This window comes from Sus scrofa, chromosome 14, assembly GCF_054392235.1.
Source record: "Sus scrofa isolate SSC_HxYL_T2T_F1_AM1 chromosome 14, Sscrofa_HxYL_maternal_Yorkshire_Landrace_v2.0, whole genome shotgun sequence".
NCBI lineage: Eukaryota > Metazoa > Chordata > Mammalia > Artiodactyla > Suidae > Sus > Sus scrofa.
The window spans coordinates 71,411,762-71,431,785 of record NC_139396.1 but is presented as its reverse complement, the minus strand read 5'-3'; the positions used below and the strand labels follow the sequence as shown (position 1 = coordinate 71,431,785).

Below are 20,024 nucleotides of genomic sequence, written 5' to 3'. Positions count from 1 at the left end.
ACACAACCAAAAGAGCTAGTTACACTAGCAAAGCACTGAAAACAGAAAGAATCCAAATGGTCCATTATTACATCATGAGGCCCAGAAGGGAAATGAGAAACTGATGGAAACTGAGTAGAGCTTAATGGAAGGAGTCCTGAGTAGCTGCTTCCTCCTGAGGTTCTGTGAAGTCTTCCTGCATTTCTTTTATTCATTTCTCTGTAAATACTATACGTCTCCTAGAGATTCATGCTAGATGAGACACAGTATGGGATTTGAAGAAACATGACTTAAAAACTAGTCATCTAAAAAAGACCTGATTTTCAAGGCAAAAGGTAAAGCAGGACAACAGGCGGCAGAAGGAGGCATTTCACTTAAAATATCACAACTTAGTAACAGAACTGTTTAAAAATGGAAAGACTGCCTAGAGACAGCGCACTGCCTCTCCCTGGAGGGGCGGACTGCACAGTGGGCAAGCTGGCAGGAATGCTGCACTGGCCAGAACCCTTTCTCCTGGCAGATCCTCCTCCAGCACACTTAACACTTCTTCTTTTTTTTTTTTTTTTTTTTTGTCTTTTTGCCTTTTCTTGAGCCGCTCCCGTGGCATATGGAGGTTCCCATGCTGGGGGTCTAATCAGAGCTGGTGCTGCTAGCCTACGCCAGAGCCACAGCAATGCGGGATTCGAGCCACATCTGCGACCCACACCACAGCTCATGGCAACACCAGATCCTTAACCCACTGAACCTCATGGTTCCTAGTTGGATTCATTAACCACTGTGCCACGATGGGAACTCCGAGCACACTTAACACTTCTATCTTTCACATGCAGTCCTTACTCAGAAAGTATCCTCTGGACCTCCTGAGTCCAGATTTCTAAACGTTTGTCACAATTAATGACAACTTCAGACCTGAGATAGCCTTGAAGATCATGAAGGCTGTACCTCAGTTTTAACATGAGAAAACTGGACCCAGAAGTAAAATGACACTGAGATCAGGACAATCTCGACCTGACCAGGTGCTATACAGGGCCCCTTCTTTTAGTCTACTGCTCTTTCACCACAACAAACCATACCTTGAAAAGAAGTATCATGACTGGAAAAGGTGTTAACCAACATTTTCCATAACTACACTTAGAGGAAATCTTTACTGAAACTGAGAAAATATAGAATAAACAGCAAAAAATATGCTAAAGCTACTAATAAAATGAATCAGAGAAAAAAAGTAAATGATGTGGGAGTTCTCTTGTGGTTCAGAGGGCTAAGGACCCAGCTTTGTCACTGCTGCAACTTGGATTGCTGCTTGGCATGGGTTTGATCCCTGACCCAGGAACTTCCACATGCTGTGGAAGAAGCAAGGAAAAAAAAAAAAGTAAATGATGCAAGTGTTATAGTAAGTGGCAAGCAGAGTAGAGTTTCCCCTTAAACATGTTTGACTACTTTTCTTCCACCACGATAAGTGGAAGACACATCAAGTCACATTACTCAACCAGGTGATGGAGCAGTGGAGTCCACAGCCTGAAAAGGATACACATCTTTCATCTGCTCGATGGTTGGTGCTCGAATGATATCATTGATTCCAATGATGTTCTCGTGTCTAAAGCGCAGTAAGATTTTTATCTCCCTCAGGGTTCTCTGGCAGTAGGTCTGATGCTCAAATGGACTGATTTTCTTGATAGCTACTCGAACTTTGTTGACATTATCATAAGCAGAGCTGAAAAAGAGGGGAGATGGCATTAAAAACAGTTCTCAGAACACCCTGGCAGAAAGAACACAAAGTGAAGTATTCTGCTTAGAACTCTGGGCAAATACTTGTTTCACATGCATGAAGGCAGAATGCATATCACCCACAAAGAGGCCCTAAGTGAGGGAGGACATAGCAGGATGCCACAGTACACACTATGTATCTCAGAACCACCAGAGGGCCTGGCCCTGGAAACTGTATGGACACCAAATTTCTTTCTTTCTTTGGCCATACCTGCAGCATGCGCAAGTTGCTGGGCCAGGGACTGAACCTGCCACAGCTGTGACCAGAGCCACTGCAGTGACAACAGATCCTTAACCCACTGAGCCACCAGGTAACTCCTGGTTGCCCATTTTCAAAACCCCAGGAATATGGGTGGATTCCCCCCCCCCATTTTTCCCACTGTTTTTAACAGCAGCTGCATTCCGGTGAGAGGAATCGTTTCTGCCTCCATAACAGCTTCCTACTACTGTATCAGATTCCACTGACTCAGCAGAAATATTCCAATGACCATCAACTACATCTTCACCCCTAACAAAAATGGACCCAAGAGGGCAACAGGGATCTACTGCATAGCACAGGGAATTATAGCCATTATCTTGGAAAACTTTTAACAGAATATATAACCTATAAAAATACTAAATCAGGAGTTCCCATCATGGCTCAGTGGAAATGAATGTGACTAGTATCCATGAGGACCCAGGTTCGATCCTGGCCTCTCTCAGTGGATTAAGGATCCAGCATTGATGTGAGTATGGTGTAGGTGTAGGTCATAGACACAGCCTGGATCTGGCATTGCTATGGCTGTTGCACAGGCCAGCGACCCCTTGCCCGGAAACCTCCATATGCCATGGGTTCAACCCTAAAAAGACGAAGACAAACACCCCCCGCCCCATCATTATTCTGTACACCAAAAACTAAGTACTATTTAGTCAACTATATTTTAATGAAAAGGGGGATTGTTCCCTGGTGGTACAGTGGGGTTAAGGATCTGGCATGGTCACTACTGTGGCTCAGGTTTTGTTTTTGTTTTTCGTTTTTTTTTGTCTTTTTGCCTTTTCTAGGGCTGCTCCCATGGCATATGGAGGTTCCCAGGCTAGGGGTCGAATCGGAGCCGTAGCTACCAGCCTACACCAGAGCCACAGCAACACAGGATCCGAGCCGCGTCTGCAACCTATACCACAGCTCACGGCAATGCCAGATCCTTAACCCACTGAGCAAGGCCAGGGATCGAACCCGAAACCTTATGGTTCCTAGTCGGACTCGTTAATCACTGCTCCACGACGGGAACTCCCTGTGGCGCAGGTTTGATCCCTGGCCCCAGAACTTCCACATGCCGTGAGCGAGGCCACCCTCTCCAAAAAGAAAGGGGACCCAAGAGGACATATTGATTGCTTACAGCAATTTTGTCTTACCTGCAAAATGATGTTGTCTTACCAACCCCCACCCCCAGAAATTTTATCAAGATGTCTATGTGGTCTTTAACAAAACCTAGAAAGTATTGTTCAAAAAATACCTTCATATTGGGGAGTTCCCATCGTGGCTCAGCAGTAACAAACCCAACTAGTATCCATAAGGACACAGGTTTGATCCCTGGCCTCATTCAGCGGGTTAAGGATTTGGCACTGCCGTGAGTTGTAATGTAGGTTGCAGACACAGCTCGGATCCCTCATTGCTGTGGCTGTGGTGTACACTGGTTCGACCCCTAGCCTGGGAACCTCCATACGACATGAGCGTGGCCCTAAAAAGACTAAAAAAACAAAAACAAAAACACCTTCATAACTATAACATAGGGCTCAGTTCTCTCCCAAGTTGTCCTGAAGTTCTGACTTAACAGAATTTCAAGCAGAAGCAATAATATCTTCAATTTTATAATGAATTTGTATCATGAACAGTACTACTATCTTTACGATCAATATTCTACAAATCTTTTCTGTAAGAGCTTTTAATATTAACAAATACCAACATCTGGTTCATCAATCAAAGCAATGCAACACAAACAGGCAGTAACATACTACTTCTGGCTTCCTCAGGGTGCTAAAAATGGAAATAAATAAGTTTATTCTCAAGTTTGTGCTTTTAGAATACTTATCAATCTACTTATTCTGATAATTACTAATGTATCTGTCTATCATAAAACCATGCCATATCAGAGACCTTGCCTAACTCAGCTTAAATTTTCCCACAACACCATTAATAATCTGCACTCAATACTCTGAAATGAAGTCTATTTCCTTAAATAAAAGAATCACTACTCAAATCTTATTTTGCTTTGGTTTGCTACACGAAAGCCTAAATCACTGATTTTTAGGTAGACAGGCAAAGGTATATGTTGTTCAAGCAAGCTTATTCAATATAGGGAATATTTATTTCTAAGTATTTATGTATTTTTTATTTTTTTTTCTTTATTGTCTTTTTTGTCCTTTTAGGGCTGTACCCTGCGGCATATGGAGGTTCCCAGGCTACAAGCCTATGCCAGAGCCACAGCAACACCAGAGCCAAGCCACATCTGCGACCTATACCACAGCTCACAGCAACGCTGGATCCTTAACCCACTAAGCGAGGCCAGGGATCGAACCTGCAACCTCATGGTTCCTAGTCGGATTCCTTTCTGCTGCACCACGAAGGGAACTCCTATATATTAAAAAAAATTTTTTTTTTTCTTTTCAGGGCTGCATCCACAGCATATGGAAGTTCCCAGGACAGGGGTCAAATTGGAGCTGCAAATGCCAGCCTATGCCATAGCAACACTGGATCTGAGCCACATACACCACAGCCTGTGGCAATGCTGGATTCTTAACCCACTGAGCAGAGGCTAGGGATCAAACTTGCATTCTCATGAGCACTATGTCAGATTCTTAACCTGCTGAGCCACAACGGAAACTCCTATACTTATGTATATTACTAAAGTAAAAAATTTTGATAATTCAAATTATAAAAATTGAACAAAAGAGAACATAGGTTCAACTAGTTCTAAGACACTGGTTAAATTCAACTAATTTACTGAAGCATGATGGTTGAACATTCCATAAATTTGCCTTTGAGAACAAGACTGCTGAGGGGAGGGGCTCCTGCAGAGTGTTCCCCTCCAACTGCATGGACACTCTGTGATGAGAGAAATAACCACTGACTCCTTTCAAGTGAGAAGGCACGAGAGGAGACTCACTGATTCCCACATGCAGAGAAGGGGTGATCTTGTACTTAAGAGTTTTTGATCTGTCGCTGTGTATTCTCTCTCCATTTTGCCGCCTGTTTAGTTTACACAATCTGCCACATAACTGATCACAAAGCACTTATGTTTCCACAATAGCACTATTTGTTCATTTCTCCTTGGATATCTTGATTTTGTTTTTTATATATTGTATAGTTGTGATATTCGGCAAATATGTTTTATTGGTGTATCTTCACCATGGACTTTTTGGTGTCTCAGTTTTTATTTTAAAATCACTGTGGCATTACCACCTTTTTTTTTTCCTTTAAGAATTTAATCTCTGCTCACATCCTGGAGTTCTCCCTGCACCCACTGCCTCGCTACCGCTTTTGCTTGAAATGTGTCTCTTGCAAACCACTTATGATTGCAGTTTGGGATCTTCTTAATCCAATCTGTGACTATACAGTTTTTGGATGAGTTAATTTTAAATATTCATATTTTTTCTTTTAACTGATGAAACTTTTCTTTTCAAAAACAAAATTCAAGGTTAAATAAACCGCTCACAGTTAAGAAAATAAAGAGCTTCCTAACTCATCCCTATAAGGTAATAACCTCTAGAAATAAGTAAATAAAAATTGGTGATAATGAAAAACAACTAAAAAGCAAAACTAAAGAACAATCTCTTTTACAAGAGATTGAAAATCAACAGAAAAGAATAAGTAAGAAAGGGTGGGGGAAAAAACTGTAACTGCAATGTATACATGTAAGGATAACCTGACCCCCTTGCTGTACAGTGGGAAAATTAAAAAAAATAAAAAAAAAAAAAGAGTAAGTAGAGAGTTTCCTTCATGGCTCACCAGTTAATGAACCTGACTAGGATTCATGAGGATGTGGGTTTGATCCCTGGCCTCCCTCAGTGGGTTAAGGATTTGGTGTTGCCGTGAGCTGTGGTGTAGGTCAGAAGATACAGCTTTGATTAGACCCCTAGCCTGAGAACTTCCATATACCATGGGTGCCACCCTAAAAAGCAAACAACAACCACAAAAAAGAGTAAGTATAATTTAACAACACATTAAAATAACAAGTCCATTATGTCCAAGTAATATTTAATCTCAGGAATTCAAGAATGGCTCAATTTAAAAACATTAAAATAAGAGAATGTGGATTAGTTGATTAGACATTTCTCCAGAGAAGAAACACAAATGGCCAACAAGCATATGACAAGTTGCTCAAAATCACTCATCATTAGAGAAATGTAAATCAAACCCACAAGATAATTCCTCACACCCATCTGGTTTGCCACTATCAAAAAATAAAAAATTAACAACTGTTGCAGAGGATGTGGAGAAACTGGAAAATTTGTGCACTGCTGGGAATATAAAGTAGTGGAGAGACTATGGAAAACAGTATGGAAGTTCTCCCAAAAATCAAACATAGAATTATCATATATGATCCAGTAATTCCATTTCTGCATATAAACCCAAAAGAATTCAAAATAAGATCTCAGAGAACCAAGAAATAAACCCAGACACCTATGGTCAATTAATCTTAGACAAAGGAGGCAAGAATATAAAATGGGAAAAAGTCTCTTCAGGAAATGGTTCTGGGAAAACCGGACAGTTGCATGGAAATCAATCAAATTGGAACACACCCTCACACCATGCACAAAAATAAACTCAAAATAGCTTAAAGACTTAATGATAAGCTTTTACACAGCCAAGGAAACCATAAAAAAAAAAAAAAAAAAAAGACAACCTATGGAATAGGAGAAAACAGTTCCAAACAATGCAACTGACAAGGGCTTACTCTTTAAAATATACAAGCAACTTATACAACTCAACAGCAAAAAAAGCCAACAACCCAACTGAAAAACAGGCGAAAGACCTATATAGACATTTCTCCAGAGAAGATATACTGATGGCCAAAAAGCACATGAAAAAATGCTCAACATCACTGATTATTAGAGAAATGCAAATCAAAACTGCTATGAGATACCACCTCACACCAGTCAGAATGGCCATCATTAATAAGGTCACAAATAACAAGTGCTAGAGAGGCTGTGGAGAAAAGGGAACCCTCCTGCACTGTTGGTGGGAATGTACATTGGTACAACCACTATGGAAAACGGTATGGAGATACCTTAGAAATCTATACATAGAACTACCATATGACCTGGCAATTCCACTCTTGGGCATATATCCAGACAAAGCTTTCCTTGAAAAACACGCATGCACCTCTGTGTTCACTGCAGCACTATTCACAACAGTCAAGACATGGAAACAACCCAAATGTCCACTGACAGAGGAATGGATTAAGAAGATATGGTATATATACACAATGGAATACTACTCAGCCATAAAAAAGAATAAAATAATGCCATTTGCAGCAACATGGATGGAACTAGAGACTCTCATACTAAGTGAAGTAAGTCAGAGATAAAGACAAATACCGTATGATATCACTTGTATCTGGAATCTAATATATGCACAAATGAACCTTTCCACAGAAAAGAAACTCATGGACTTAGAAAACAGACTTGTGGTTGCCAAGGAGGATGGGGAGGGAGTGGGATGGACTAGAAATCTGGGGTTAATAGATGCAAACTATTGCATTGGAGTGGATAAACAATGAGATCCTGCTGCATCTAGTCACATGCAATGGTGCAAGATGGAGGATACTTGCAATGGTGCAAGATGGAGGATACTTAAGAAAAAGAATGTGTATATATGTGTGTGTGTGAGACTGGGTTACTTTGCTGTACAGTAGAAAACTAACAGAATACTAACCCAACTATAATAGAAAAAATAAAAATCATTATAAAAAAATAAGACCTCAAAGAAATACTGGCACATCCATGTTCACCACATTATTCATGATATCCAAGTAGAAGCAACCAGAGTGTCTACTGATGGAGAAATGGATAACAAAAATGTTGTCTTAAGCACATCCAGAAACTGTATTCAGATTCGAATCTCCTGTATTCAGGAGAAATTCTCCTGCATTCTACAACATACATGAACCTTGAGACTAGTCATTATGTTAAATGAAATAAGCCAGTCACAAAAGACTGTATGATTCCACTCAAATGTGGTATGTAAAGCTGTCAATCTCACAGACTCAGAAAGAAGAATGGTGGTTACCAAGCACTGGAGGGAAGAAAATGAGATGGTCCTCAAGGGTACAGTTTCAGTTTTGCAAGGTAAAATAGCTCTGTAGATCTTTCGCACATACTGTGAACATATTTAGTACTATTTAACTATGTACTTAAAAATAGTTAAAATTTTGGAGTTCCCGTTGTTGCCAGCCACAGCAACGCCAGATCCAAGCCACATCTGTGACCTACACCACAGCTCATGGCAACGCTGGATCCTTAACCCACTGAGTGAGGGAGGCCAGGGATCAAACATGCAACCTCATGGTTCCTAGTCAGATTCGTTTCTGCTGCACCACGATGGGAACTCCAACAATTAAATTTTTAAAAAATTTTAAGGGGGAGAGAAAAGACATATTAATGAAAAGAGTAGATGTCAAAAAAAGAATGAAGCATTCAATTACCATCACATCAAAAAGAATAAAATACCTAGGAATAAACTTACCTAAAGAGACAAAAGACTTGTACTCTGAAAACAGTATGGTACTGGCTAATCTGTACTCTGAAAACTACAAGTCACTGATAGAAGAAATCAAAGATGACACAAACAGATGTAAAGATATACCATGCTCTTAGACTGAGAAAAGTCAATATTGTCAAAATGACGACACTACCCAAGGCAATCTACAGATTGAATACAATCCACATCAAGACAGCCAATGATACTCTTCACAGAACTAGAGCAAAATATTTTAAAATCTGTATTCACACTCAAAAGACCCTGAATAGCCAATGCAATCTTGAAAAAGAAAAACCAAACTGGAGGAATCGAACTTCCTGACTTCAGACTATACTACAAAGCTAGAGTAATCAAAACAGTGTGGGAGTTCCTGTTGTGTCTCAGCAGGTAAAGAACCTAACACAGTCTTTGAGAGGATGCAGGTTCAATCCCAGGCCTCGTTTAGTGGGTTAAAGATTCAGCATTGCCGCAAGCTGCAGTGTAGGTCACAGATATGGCTTGGATCCGGTGTTGTCATGGCTGTGGCATAGGCTGCAGCTCCAATTCAACCCCTGACCCGGGCAAATTCCATATGCCAAAAGTATGGCTGTATAAAGGAAAAGAAAAAAACAAAAAATAAAACAAAAGAAGACCCAGTATGGTACTGGCCCAAAACCAGAAATTACAGATCAATGCAACAGGATAGAAAGGCCAGAAATAGGAGTTTCCGTTGTGGCACAGTGGAAACAAATCTGACTAGGAACCATGAGGTTGCAGGTTCAATCCCTGGCCTCGCTCAGTGGGTTAAGGATCCAGCGTTGCCATTAGCTGCAGTGTAGGTCACAGATGCAGCTCGGATCCTGCATTGCTGTGGCTCTGGCATAGGCCGGCAGCTGTAACTCCGATTTGACCCCTAGCCTGGGAACCTCCATATACTACGGGTGCAGCCCTAAAAAGACAAAAGATGAAAAAAACAAAAAAACAAAAAAAACAAACCTAAAACAAACAAAAAACACAAAACAAAGTCCAGAAATAAATCCAAGCACCTATGGTCAGCTAACCTACGCCAAAGGAGGCAAGAACATACAATGGAAGAAAGTCTCTTCAGTAAGTAGTGCTGGGAAAACTGGACAGGTAAGTGTAAAAGAATGAAATTACAACATTCTCCAACACCATACACAAAATAAACTCAAAATGGATTAAAGATCTAAACATAAGGCCAGATACCATAAAACTCCTAGAGGAAAACACAGGCAGAATACTCTTTGTCATAAATTGCAACAATATCTTGTTTGATGCACCTCCTACAATAATGAAAACAAACAAAAATAAATGAATGGGACCTAATTAAACTTAAAAGCTTTTGCACAGCAAAGGAAACCATTTAAAAAAAAAAAAAAAAAAAGGAAAAAGACAACCCATAGAATGGGAGAAAATTTTTGCAAATGAAGCGACTGACAAGGGATTAATCTCTAAAACATACAAGCATCTCATGCAGCTCATTATCAAAAAATGGGCAGCAGATCTATATGGACATTTCTCCAAAGAAGACAGATGGCCGAAAAACCCATGAAAAGATGCTCAACATCACTAATTATTAGAGAACTGCAAATCAAAACTACAATACAGTATCGCCTCACAGGAATCAGAATAGCCATCATCAAAAAGACTACAAACAATAAGTGCTGGAGAGGGTGTGGAGAAAAGAGAACCCTCCTATAAGGTTGATGGGAATGTAAATGGGTGCAACAACTACTGAGGACAGTATGGAGGTTCCTTAAAAAACTACAGAACTACCTATGATCCAGCAAATCCACTCTTGGGTGTCTATCCAGAGAAAACGATAATTCAAAAAGATACATGCAACCCAATTTTCACTGAGCACTATTTACAACAGCCAAAACACAAAGCAACCTAAGTGTCCACTGACAGAGGAATGGATGAAGATTATATACAAGGGAATATTACTCAGCAATAAAAAGAATGAAATAATATCATTTGCAGCAACATGGATGGAACTAGAGATTATCATATTAAATGAAGTTAGAGGAAAGACAAACATCATATGATATCACTTATAAGTGGAATCTAATAAAAATGATACAAAAGAACTTATTTATAAAACAAACTCACGGATTTCTTTCTTTCCTTTTTTTCCCTTTTTTGCCATTTCTTGGGCCGCTCCCACAGCACATGGAGGTTCCCAGGCCAGGGGTCGAATTGGAGCTGCAGCCACCAGCCTACGCCAGAGCCACAGCAACACGGGATCCGAGCCACGTCTGCAACCCACACCACAGCTCATGGCAACGCCGGATCGTTAACCCACTGAGCAAGGGCAGGGACCGAACCTGCAACCTCATGGTTCCTAGTCGGATTCGTTAACCACTGCGCCACGATGGGAACTCCCATGGATTTCAAAATCAATCTTAAGGTTACCATAGGTGAAACCATTAGAGGGCGGGAAGAGTTGGGAGGGTGGGAATAACACATACACACTGCTGTTTAAAACAGATGATTAATGAGAACCTATCATATAGCACACGAAAATCTACTCAATAGCTTGTGATATAAAATGAAATGATATAAATGAGTGATATGTGAATGATCTCTGCACAGTGTAACTATGTCACTCTCCCAGCTGTGGTGATGCACTATAATTATTCAAGATGTTATTACCACCGAGGGGAAATGGGACCTTTTACAACTGCATGTGACTTTACAATTATCTCAAAACAAAAAGTTTAATTTTATTATTTTAGGCAAGAAACAGATTTATTAGGATAGGACACTTGTGGGAGATGCAAGAGGCCAGGCAAGAAAGCTCTGCCCAAAAAGTTTAATTTTAAAAATATCCACCACGAGTTCCCTGGTGGCTTAGTGGGTTAAGGATCCAGCATGGTCACTGCTGTGGTGCAGGTTTGATCCCTGATCCAGGAACTTCTGCATGCCATAGGTGCAGGCAAAAATAAATAAATAAATAAATAAGTAAAAATCCATCAATAGGGTTATGGATACCACATAATACTATGAAACCGAGAAAAGGAATGGCATGGAAAGGTCTTCAAGGTCTCTTAAATCAAAAAAAGCACAGTCGAGCAGTGGATTAATATGCTATCTTTTTTATGAAAGAGTAAAAGTAAGATTATATATGTAATAATGTCCATATCTATGTGCTTTTATACATATGAAATCTGCTTGTGTTTGCAAAAGAAAGCCTAGTGTGGAGTGTGACAGGGTAGCAATTTTGATTAAAGAACTACGTTAACTTTTTCAAAATTTATTTTAAAAGCCCCCCCCCTTTTTTTTGTCTTTTTAGGGCCACACCCATGGCACATGGAGGATCCCAGGCTAGGGATCAGTTGGAGCTGCAACCCCATACCACGGCCACAGCAATGCGGAATCCGAGCTGTGTCTGCAACCTACACCACACAAGCTATTGTTAATTAGAAAAAATACAAGAGGAGTTCTTTGGTGGCCTAGTGGGTTAAGGAACCGGCACTGTCACTGCTATGGCACAGGTTAGATCCGTGACTCAGGAACTTCTGCGTGCCATAGGCATGCCCCCCCACCCCACAAAAAAAGAAAGAAGAAATTCAAGAGAAATACTAGAAGACTACTGGAACACCCTTTAAAGGAGAAAGCACAGTTACTTTGGAATCCCAGAACAATACAAAAAAAAAATTTTTTTTTTCTTTTTTGGCCACCCTGAGGCATACGGAGGTTCCAGGCCAGGAATCAGATCCAAGCTGTAGCTGCAACCTAAGCCATAGCTGAGGCAACACCAGACCCTTAACCCACTCTACCTGGCTGGGGATTGAACCTGCATCCTAGCAGTTCCAAGACACCACTGATCCCACTCCACTGCACCACAGTGGTAACTCCCCCCAAAATATTTTTAAAATAAAGAATATGCATTAGGGAGTTCCCTTCGTGGCTCAGAGGTTAATGAACCCAACTAGGATCCATGAGGACACAGGTTTGATTTCTGGCCTTGCTCAGTAGGTTAAAGATCCGGCGTTGCTGTGAGCTGTGGTGTAGGTCACAGATGCGGCATAGATCCTGTGTTGCTATAGCTCCAATTCAACCCCTAGCCTGGGAACTTCCATATGCTGCAGGTGGACCCTAAAAAGCAAAAAAAAAAAAAAAAAAATCTTAATGTGTTAGAAGGAGGTGCAAAAATATCTTTAACTTCGTATCCACCTGAGAGAATAATCTTTAAAATTGGAGCTAGGTGCATTTAATGGAGACAGACAGATATATATACACACCATCTGAAAGGATGAAACTTTTATCCAAACTTCAGTTATACTAATGATATACAGAGATTATAACTAATACTGTGCCCTTCAGGAGCTCAAGCTATTGAGACCTCCCAGTCAACTTACATAAATGCAGCCTCAAGTCCTGGATGTTATTCTGAGATCAATAAATGGTGGTGAATGGGAGGTCAAGGCCAAAGGTGAACATGCTCAAGTCTCAAAACAGGTAGATTGCTACTTTCAGCAATAAAAGGAAATAAACTACTGATATATACAATGCAGAGGACTCTCAAATGCAAACTACTCTATGAGGACAGAGAGCACAGCAGTAGGGTTACCTAAGGCTGGTGGGAGGGGGATCACACAGATGGAAACTAGAGAGCTTCTGGAGGTAAAGCATATGCTCATTATCTGTGTTGACAGCTTCATGATTGTATAACATGTTAAAACTTAAACAGTACACTGTGCATGATATTGTTTGTCAAATGCTTAAGAGAGCAGTTAAAAAAGGAACCAGGCCTCCCTGAATATGTGGTCAATTCCAGGGATGGGGTGGAGGTAGGAAGACCCCAGAATGGTATTTTGACCAGTAAATGTGGAAATAGAAGCCCACAAAATTCTGGAGTAGATTGTTTAACAGATGTTTTGTGATCACTTAAGAAAGAAAAGGGAACCAGCATGAGTCAATTATGAACAAGTCATGCTAAACTAACCTCATTTCCTGTTTTGATAGGGTTACCACAACAACAAGAGAGTGACGCCACAGCTGTGGTGGATTCAAGCCCTACTTGTCAAGAACTTCCCATTTGTGAGACTTCATGTTAGTACTGGGGTCAAAAGCAAATAGTGATCCTGCTCTTAAGGAGCTCTCAGTTTAGCAAGGGAATAGACAGGAACAGACAACATATACTACCTGTCACAGTAAAGCACTTCTGAAACCCCAAGAGGATTTGGGTAGATTAAGTCTTAAAAGTCTTAGTATTAAAAAGAACACTAAGGGGAGTTCCCGTCGTGGCGCAGTGGTTAACGAATCCGACTAGGAACCATGAGGTTGCAGGTTCGGTCCCTGCCCTTGCTCAGTGGGTTAACGATCCGGCGTTGCCGTGAGCTGTGGTGTGGGTTGCAGACGCGGCTTGGATCCCGTGTTGCTGTGGCTCTGGCGTAGGCCAGTGGCTGCGGCTCCGATTCGACCCCTGGCCTGGGACTCTCCATATGCCGCGGGAGCGGCCCAAGAAGTAGCAAGGGAAAAAATAAATAAATAAATAAATAAATAAATAAAATAAAAAATAAAAAGAACACTACGATAAGGCCTGAAGGATGAACAGGCTTCTGAAAGAGGAGCAAAGGCACAGAGCAAGACAAGAGGCAACACATGGAGAGGAAAATAAACAGGCCATCTATGGGGACCATTGGCCCTCACCCAACCATACGTCTCCCCACCAGGTGGTGTTACGGGGTCCAGAGAACCATCAGGAACCCCAGAATCCCCTGTGTCTCCTCAGTCTGCTTCCAAGGCTGTATGGGTCTCTGCACAGTGGCTCTGCAGAGCAGACTCCCCTCCAGCATGTACAAAAGAGGTGGCCAAGGGGCAGCTGTGTGCAGGGTGTGTGCTGCGTGTGGGCCATCAGGCTGGTGACCACCAACTCCAGCTCCCAGTAGGGCACAGCACTGGTTGGGAAAAAGAGGGCTATGCTGGAGCCCTGTTCTCCTTGAACTGATGCACTTAACTCTAAAAAGCCCAAGATTTTTCCATGTGAACCTAATCTTCCAAATCTTTAAGGTTACTCTGTCATGGTAGGGGACAGAATTTAATACACGTTTCTGAGTTTGATTTATATGGTACGTGGTGCTCCGTATGTGTTCTTGATCCAGGCCTTGCAAAAAAAAACATTAGGGGCAGGTGTGGGTTTGGGAGGTACAAAATGATGACAGATGTAGGGGAAGACAATGACAGTCTCTTACTTCCTGACTTAAAGATGTAAAGATGCTTGTGAGTGATTCTGATGGAGGAAACAGAGGCTCTGTGTTTCCAGCAGCATTAAATGGAGAGACAGCAAGGCTGGGAATAGGATATATGAGTTTTTAACAGAAGCCACAGAGGGTAGGTAGCACTGCTGAGGAAAGAGAATGTAGAAAAGAGAGGTCTGGGGTGAAAACTCGGGAGCAGACAGAGGAAGAGGAACTAGCTAGAGTGAGAAAGCACCTATAAAGACCAGGAGAGTGGTGTTTCAGAGGCCAAAGACAGAAAGAGTTCCAAAGAGGAGTGCTTGAGAAAGAGGAACATTGGAAAACATTCACTGAATCTGCAATGAGCTGATGCCCGGTACTCTGGGTGTCAGTAAATGGAGGGGAGTAGGGACAGGAGTGGAAACAGCACAGGCAACTATTTTTTAAAGAAGGTGAGGAGGAGAAGGACTGGCAAATCCAGGGGAACAACTGAGAGGCACAGGCTGTTATGAAAGCGGTGGGTGGGCTGGGGGCTGGGTGAGAAGGCAGAGTGCACTTCATGCAAAGCACATGGCACACAAAGGTGCAGAGGAAACCGGGCAATGGTGAGTGGGACACACGGGGTCACAGATAGGTTGAAGCTGGAGACATAAGCAGGAGCCAGGCCATATCCTGGAGAGCCACCAGAAATTCTAAGCATGGCACTATTGCTATTTCTGTGAAGTTCCCTCAGGTGGCAGAAGGCTGAAAGAATGGTGAGGAGAGGGCAGTGCACCAGGCAGGAGCCCTCTTCGCCAACCTGGAATAACGAGGGAGCCACGGCAGCTCAGGAGACGGGTGCTTATTTCTCAAACCTCATGTTTCCTAGTTTGGGCCTGTTGGAATACTCTCTATTCAATTAGAATACACTCCTCAAGGACTGAACTCTATAATCTAAACAACCTGCCTTGTTAAGAGTAGTTTAACGAAACTTGCAGGGGAGAAACAAAATACTATTATCTGACACCTCCCATTGGAAGACTTCCTAACAAAAACCCTATAGATGAACCACAAATGCCAAAAGGAACTGGGAGAAGTACAAACTGCCAGCCACAAGTACTTCAGGTCTTGACTCAGCCTCTAGCTGTCTCAGCCGCAGGATACCTGAAATACCAATGAACTCCAGGCCACAGAGCACTCCTAGTCACCCGAGCATATTTCACATGGCCTTCAGCGCCAGGTGGGAAATATGGGTCCCTGCCCTACACTGATACTGAACTAGATACCCAACGTGCATTCAAATTTCCTTAAGGGAAGGATATTACTTGACTGAAAAGGCCAATTCAGTTCTGTGTTTGAAAGATTTTGACAATTACTCCAATACTTCTTACACTTCTGCTAAAGCTAATTTACTAACATTTTCCTGGTATTTAGTATTAGAGGATTGAGAGTATTCAATTATATCCAGTGCCCAGATCTTGGTTTCTAAATATCCTCCTCCAATAAAAGGAACAGAAATGGCTGATTATAGGGATGAGGGCAAGGAAAACACAAGATGAGCCTGGAGCATCAACATAGTGCTGGGGTAAGGAAGTACTCAAGAACAAAAGGAGGCCAGGGAGTTCCCGCTGTGGTGCAGTGGAAACAAATCCAACTAGTATCCATGAGGATGCAGGTTTGATCCCTGGCCCTTGCTTGGTGGGCTGGGATCTGGTGTTGCCATAAGCTGTGGTGTAGGTCACAGACACGGCTTGGATCCTGAATTGCTGTGGCTGTGGTGTAGATCAGCAGCTGTAGCTCCGATTCGACCCCCTACCCTGGGAACTTCCGTATGCTGCAAGCATGGCCCTAAAAAGCAAAAATTAATTAAACAAATAGATAAATAAATGGAGAAGAGACAAGTCTTTCAGACAGAAGAATTTCGAAAGCAGACATTCTCCCCTCCAGGAGGTGAAACTTAATTTCACCCAGTGCCCACACCATGTGAGCAGACTGAACTTACTAGCAGGCCAAACAGAGTTTAAAAAAGGAAAAACAGTCACTTTACAGTGGAGAAACCTGAGGATAGCACCTCGACCAAGTGACCACGGTGAATACTGTGAACCCCTAACGGGATGAGGTGAGGGGCATCTCATTTCTGTAATATTCTTTCCCCAAACCCATAAGTCCAGTCTAATAATGAGAAGGACATCAGACAAACCAAAGTCAAGGGATATTCCACCAAATGCTTGACTAGTACTCCTTAAGGTCATGAAAAGAAAAGCAAGACAATAGTCACAGAAGACAAAGCAGACATAGCAACTAAATGCATGTAGTATCCTGGACTAGGTCCTGGAACAGAAAAAGGAAATCAATGGAAAGGCAAATTCCAAGTAAAGTCTGGAGTTGAGTTATACCAATGCTGGGTTCTCAGGGGTTTTTTTTTGTTTGTTTTAATGATTTTTATTCTTTTCCATCATAGCTGGTTTACAGTGTTCTGTCAATTTTTTACTGTACAGCAAGGTGACCCAGTCACACATACATATACACAGGGTTCTCAGTTTTGATAAGCGCACTACAGTACAGTAAGAGGGTGATACTAGGGCACCAGGAATGGGGGTCGGGGGGGAGCTTATGGGAACTCTCTACAACTTTTCTGTAAACTTAAAATACTCCAACATAAAAGTTTATCTGAAAAAAGTATTCCATTAAATGCCACTTCCAATCTGATTACTTAGTATGTAGAAAATATGGGCTTAATTTAATAAACAGAAGAAAACAAACATTTCATAATAAACTACTTTAACCTCCCATAAAAACAAAAATGAATGCTTAAGCAGGCTTACGTCACAGGGGCTAGACACCTTTTTGGGGCTGCCCACAGCTGGGCCAGCTGGCGGGCCCAGCTCTCAGACACCGCTGCTTCTGGGAGACTATCTTTACGAAATCGCACCAGAAGACTGGTCATTACGGGGGGAAAAGGCTCTGTGGTCAGTGAGGCCTTTAAGGACCCTAGAGGTGTGTACAGACCCCATCCAGCTCACCACACATGCCATGGGCATCAATATCTACAAGGAGGGCATGGATGTCATTCTGAAGCCAGATTCTGAGTACGCAGAGTGAGTGCCTGGAGCGCGGAAGCCTTGAGGGGCTGCTCTGCACCCTAGCTCCTGCCTACTCTCCGTCAGGCTGTTCGAGATGAATGTGGCCCCTCCCCAAGAAGCTGGAGGAGCTGGACCCCGAGACCCAAGAATACTGGCAACTGCTGTGGAAATACAACATTTGACACCACAACCAGCTAAGCAAGAACCAGAAGTTCTAGCAGGGGAGGAACCAGAGCACCAGGACCCTCGAAGGACCTGAGGAAACAGAACGTGTTCAGGAGGGAGTGCATCCCCCTTCTTGCCCCCATAACCTTTTATTTTCTGGAAAACACAGACTTTGCCAAGAACAGAGACTTCCCTCTCATTATGGTTCCCAGGTGGTTCCCACAGCAAGGCTGAATTAGGGCCCTGGATGTCACTGGGTGTTGTCTCGCACCTGAGCCAGGAGGGACTTGGAGCAGGCAGTGGGGAGGGAGGTAGGTTCTTCAGACCCAGTGGTTCCATGGTCCAGCCTCTACCCCCCGGGGTTGGCCCAGCTTCTACAGGTACAAAGCCTCAGTGAGCTTCTCGCCCTGATTACCTGAATTCTTAGCATTGCCCAAGAGGTCCCAACCCCCATCCTTGAGGTGGGGGTGGGTGGTTCTAGCTAAGCCTCTCTGGGTTGCAGTGGAGCCAAGTCATCTAGAGCCAAATAGTCTTTGTGAGCTTCAGGAAGTGAAATGTACAGGGTTAGGTTCTTTCTGACTTTAGGCATAGCTGGATCCAGGTGCTTCAGTATTCAGCTATGTGACTCTCTCCATTTCTGGAGACTTTGAACTCCAGTGAGTAGTTTCCTTGGGCAGGGGTGGTTCCAGGGCTCTTGGCTGATGACACCCCCTACTCAGCTTAGCAAGCCCAGCCAGAGGAAACAGATTTCTCTTTCCTTCCTGTCAAGGTCTCAGGGTTATTTTCATTGGACAATCATTTGATTTGAGGAACCTGGGTCTACCGATCAACCTCCTGTCTACCTCCATTGGTGACCACCAGACTGGAGGTAGCTAGAAGACACACGTGTGCACACATGGTGCCAGGGCCCCGTCGTAGCCATGCCCTCTCCTGGGTAGGTACTCGGGTACCTGCCTGGTGGGCTAGGGCAAGGCAGGGTCCCTACAGCTAATTCTGTCTAGTCCCAGGAAAATGAGAGCCCTCATTCTCTTAGGAGGACTCTGCCAGGTGGATTACTGCACAACCTGCCCTCCCTGGTGGCCTGCTGTGGGTAGGCCAATTGTTCCAACCCTCTCATGGTTCCCCAGGGCTCTTGGAGTAAAAACCAAAGTTTGTACAGCCACATGCCTCCTTGCTTCCTCCTACACACAGGCATGGTGCTGCCCCAGAGCCTTTACCCCTGCTGTGCCCTCTACCTGGGTTGCTCTTCCCCCAGATATACCTATGGCTCTTTCATTTCCAGGTCTCTGCTCTGATGTCAGCTCCTTGAGGCTTCCCCTGACTACTCCATTAAATTGCAACCCTGTCCCCTCCCCCGCCACGAATGCTTGATGGAACAAAAACATTCCTTAAAATATAACTGAAAACTTTACCTACTTGAATTTTAAGTTAAATTCCACCTCAATCACTTGACAAACCTTTATCTGCTACCTAATATAGTCTAAATACACACTGCAGACAGAAATAAATAGAACCTCATCCCATCTGCCTTTCTCGCTTTGAGAATCCTTAAGAATACAGATGATACTTCAAGATATTTACTTCAACAATACCTAAAAGAACAAAACCTGTATTGCCAAACACAGAATTAATACTAAATTATGGAATATTAATGGGTCACTGTGCAGCCATTAAACTAAGTATGAAGATCATACTAAAGGTGAGATGCAGGAGTTCCCGTTGTGGCGCAGTGGAAACAAATCTGACTAGGAACCATTAGGTCGTGGGTTCGATCCCTGGCCTCACTCAGTGGGTTAAGGATCCAGCATTGCCATGAGTAGTGGTGTAGGTCCAAGACGTGGCTCGGGTCCGATGTGGCTGTGGTGTAGGCCTGTGGCTACAGCTCTGATTAGACCCATACCCTGGGAACCTCCATAGGCCGCAGGTGCAGCCCTAAAAAGACAAAAAGACAAAAAAAAAAAAAAAAAAAAAAAAAAAAAAAAGATGAGATTCAATAAAATCAGACTACAGCTTAAAAATATTCACCTAGAAGAGGCCAATTTTTCAAATGTGAACCAGAGTTTGGCACTTGCCACCTGCCTCTACAGACTCAATCATGAGCCACTGCAGCTGCCCACTCTCAACACCCCC

The 20,024-nt window shown here is 42.7% G+C and overlaps 1 protein-coding gene across 4 annotated transcripts in view; it reads right to left on the bottom strand.

Moving 5' to 3' along the window:
• MAPK1 (mitogen-activated protein kinase 1) overlaps nt 1–20,024 on the bottom strand; it is an 82,150-nt gene that overhangs the window by 23,932 nt on the left and 38,194 nt on the right. For 3 of the 4 annotated variants that reach the window (NM_001198922.2, NM_001435247.1, XM_084992747.1), the window contains 1 exon segment: nt 1,508–1,690. In NM_001198922.2, the coding sequence (NP_001185851.2) occupies nt 1,508–1,690 (183 nt within the window). 4 annotated transcript variants of the gene reach the window in all.